Below are 3,535 nucleotides of genomic sequence, written 5' to 3'. Positions count from 1 at the left end.
CTTGATCTCAGCGATGGTGGCATTGGGCTCTACCTGGACAGACATATGCAGACAGTGAGTGGTGAGTGCAGGCCATGTTCCCCCTTACCCCAACCGCTCTCCCCATGCTGCAAGCCTGCTCCCCAGAACTGGGAAAGGGTATACACACACACACACACACACGTACATACACACACCTCTTCCAGCTGGAGACAGCCATATGTCTGCTAGGGGAAGTGCCAGGGTTGCATGCCCACCCTGTGGGGCATGGGGAAAAGAGGCGACACTGGACAGGGGCCAAACACCAAGGCTGGAGAAACCAGATGCCCTCTGCCCACTGCTTCCCAGGGCCCCATCACACAGGCAAATACAAACGCACACACACGCCCAGTAGGTGCTGGTATTAGGTGTCCAACAGCTGCCAGGCAGGCCCCGGCTCCCTAAGCAGGAGGGTCTTTCTCGGCTCCCCACAGCTCTGCAGGGACAGGCATCTTAGGAAGGATTAGCTCCAGTTGCATCGATGCAGCCAGACTCTGGTCTGGCCAGGGGGACACTGGACCCTTCCCCACCCCGCAGGCAGGGGCAGGGGAAACCCCAGGCCCTGGCCAAGCCACAGGAAAGTGCCCCCTGGCAGAGGCTAGAACTGGGGCAGGGGCTGGTGGGGGGTGGAAAGGGGAAGCCCTACCTGGCCCCTACCAGCTCTGAGCCCTGCCATAACACACCCCCACCCCTCCCCAAAAAACAGAATCGGACACAGACCCCTGCCTCTGAATTCACTCTCCCCTCTTTGAGATCAGGGGCTGAAGAAGCAGCAGACTTGGGTGGTGGAATGGCAGGGAGGGTGGGCAGAGGAAGGACCCTGGGTTCTCTCCTCACCCTCAGCACCCATCAGCCATGCAGCCCCCTTTCCCTTGGCTTCATGCCTCAGTTTCCCAAGCACCCAGCTCCAGGGGGACATCCTCACAGAAGGGGGCCTTGTGGGGCTCCTGGTGATGGGCACAGGGCTGATTCTTCCCCAAATCCAGTTGCTAAGGGACCCTGCACTGTGTCCAGACCCCTGAGGGCAAAGCCCTGGCTGGGTGGAGGGGGGTGGTATGGGGCAGGCCTGTCCATCCAGAGAAGAGGGGCCTAAAAGCAGGAGGGCTGGTTTTCAGGAGGGAGCCAGAGGCAGGCAAGGCTGGTGCCTGGACACTAATGCCAGGCCAGGCCAAGGTGCTGGACACTGGGGCACTGATGGAGGTCTCACTTCCCCAGTGCCCAGCAGTCCCTATCTTGGGCCCTGGATCCTGCAGGTGCCATAGCCTGGTCCACACATGACATCAAGGAATGCTGGGAGAACAGATGCCAGGGCTCCAGATGACTGGGCCAGCAGAGAACTTGGATGAACCACCCCGGGCCCTGACTCCGAGGTCCTTCAGAAAGATGCCAGGGATAGAGACCCCTCGCCAGTCCCTGGCACTAGGAGGGCTCCTGAGCTCTGTCAGTGTGAATGTCTCCTGTTGCCCAGCCAGTCCCCGCAACCCCAGGGCAAGAGGCCTAGGCGGGCAGACAGCCACCCTGCCCCCCCATCACCCCAAGTCATTCTTCCAGGTAGGGGGCATCTGGGCCCACACATGCCTATACATACACATATGTGTATGCATGGCCCAGCCCCTTCCCTTGGAGCTCCTGCATGGGGTGGGAGGCTGGGGGGCCTAGCCAGAGCCCTAGTTCTCTCCGGCCCCAGCCTGTTGCAGCTGGTTCAGCTGGGAGGCTGGCACCTCTATGCATCTGGCTCCAGGGCCCAGGCTGCTGCCAGACCCTCCTCAGCAGCCCAGCCTGTGCCCCCGAAGTGACAGCACGATCTGGAGCCCACAGATGGTTACAGCCCAGTGACTGAAGCTGGGGTTGGGGAGGGGCTTAGAAAGGGATGAGACCCCTAGATGTAGCGGAGGTGGGAACAGCAAAGATTCTGGGCAGGCCAGGGGGCAGTGGGCAGGGTGGGAAGCAGGCAGAGGTGCCTGGGGGCAGGCTCTGAGCACATACCGATGAGGGGTCTCTAGGGGCCTGCCAGCTGGCCTGGGGCGCATGTGAGCCTGGGGAGATGCTGCCCTGGGTATGGGCCCCCACCATGCTGCCCAGGCTGGGCCATGAGCAGTCTGGAAGTAGGTCAGGGCTGAAGTATTGTCGGCGGAGGGCAGGAAATAGATAGGATCTCAGCTGCACCCCAGTAGCAGAGGGGGGACACAACATGCTGTGGGGAGGGGGGTGCTGGGGCACACCTGCCACTGAGGGCTGGCACAGGCAGGCACACCTGGCACTGCCTGGCCATGTCAGCTCCAGGGAGAGGGCTGCAGTGGCACCCCCAGCCTATGGTGTAACTATGCACCCCAGCAACCCCCCACCTCCGGCAGGATGGCATGCCACAGTATCCCCCCGCAGCAGGTCACACCCCACAGCATCCCCGCAACCAGTGCAGGGTGGCACACCACAACATCCCCCCCAATGCAGGGTGGCATGACCTGCTCCCTTAGTGCAGGATGGCACGCCCCAGCACCCCCCCCGCCCCGGACTGGATGGCACACCCCAACATCTCCCCTACCATGCAGGCTGGGGTATGTCAACACCCCCCTGTGCAGAATGGCACACCCCAGTACCCCCTCCCCCATGCAGGGTGGCATGTCTTGCCATACTCCATGCCAGTGCATGGTGGCACATCCTATTACCCCACCCTGTACAGGGTGGCACCCCCCACTTCCCTTGGGTCCAGGGGATGGGGTCACTGAGCTTCACCCTGTGCTCCCTCCACCCCCCACCCCCGGGGTAGTAGGTGCCCACAGCCCCTCACCTTGTCGAGGAAGCAGAGCTTCTCACGCGTCTTGGCATCCAGGATCTCCACCTCGAAGAAGAGAACGGCCTTCTTAGCCTTCTTGGCCACCTTGGGCGGGCGCCACAACCCCGTGCCCTCTGCCCCACCAGGCACTGCCTGCCCCCCCTCGCCTGCTGCCCCACCACCCTCCATGCCACCCCCCAGGGCTCTGCTGCGCCCGCCCAGGGGATCCCCAGGGATCAGCGCCTCCGCCAACAGCTTAGAGCGGCTGGAGCTGCCTTCCGAGGGGTAACCCGATCAGTGCTGCGCCCGCGCCCAGCTAAATATAACCAGGCTGGCTCCTCGGGTCCAGGACCTTTTTAAAGGCACCACCAGCTTGCAGGGAGGCTAGCACTGCCCCAGCGCCCAGCCCTTTGAATGGGCCAAGGCAGGGGGCCAGCCTCTCTCATTAGTGCTGTCCATCCACCCCAGGGAAGGATCAAGCAGAGCCCAGCTCCTGGGGAGGCAGTCCCTATGTGGCAGGCAAGAACCTGTCGCACCAGGGACTGTATGCCTTGGGGAGTGACCCACAGCTCCACAGGGGATCGGGGCCTGGCCTCTTTCCCCCCTACCAGGCTGAGATGAGACAGTGCCCAAAGCTCCCCTATTCCACCAAGCACCCCTTGCCCCGCATGCTCACTGCCAGATGTGCCAGCCAGGCCCAGTCTCATCACTTATCAGGGTGTAATGGGGAGCAAGTAGGTGAAC

The 3,535-nt window shown here is 62.6% G+C and overlaps 1 protein-coding gene across 1 annotated transcript in view; it reads right to left on the bottom strand.

Moving 5' to 3' along the window:
* Positions 1-3,014, bottom strand: part of TECR (trans-2,3-enoyl-CoA reductase) — a 7,853-nt gene extending 4,839 nt beyond the window's left edge. Inside the window, exons 1-2 of the mRNA XM_025192755.1 lie at positions 2,807-3,014; positions 1-33 (exon numbers count right to left, since the gene is read on the bottom strand). The exon at positions 1-33 is cut by the window's left edge and continues 1 nt beyond it. Coding sequence (XP_025048540.1) covers positions 1-33; positions 2,807-2,980 — 207 coding nt within the window. The 5' untranslated portion in view covers positions 2,981-3,014. The remainder of the gene's footprint in view (positions 34-2,806) is intronic.
* Positions 3,015-3,535: the final 521 nt, after the last annotated feature.

Source organism: Alligator sinensis, unplaced genomic scaffold (genome assembly GCF_000455745.1).
Source record: "Alligator sinensis unplaced genomic scaffold, ASM45574v1 scaffold1892_1, whole genome shotgun sequence".
In the NCBI taxonomy this organism is placed as follows: Eukaryota; Metazoa; Chordata; order Crocodylia; family Alligatoridae; genus Alligator; species Alligator sinensis.
This window is presented reverse-complemented; position numbering and strand designations above follow the sequence as displayed.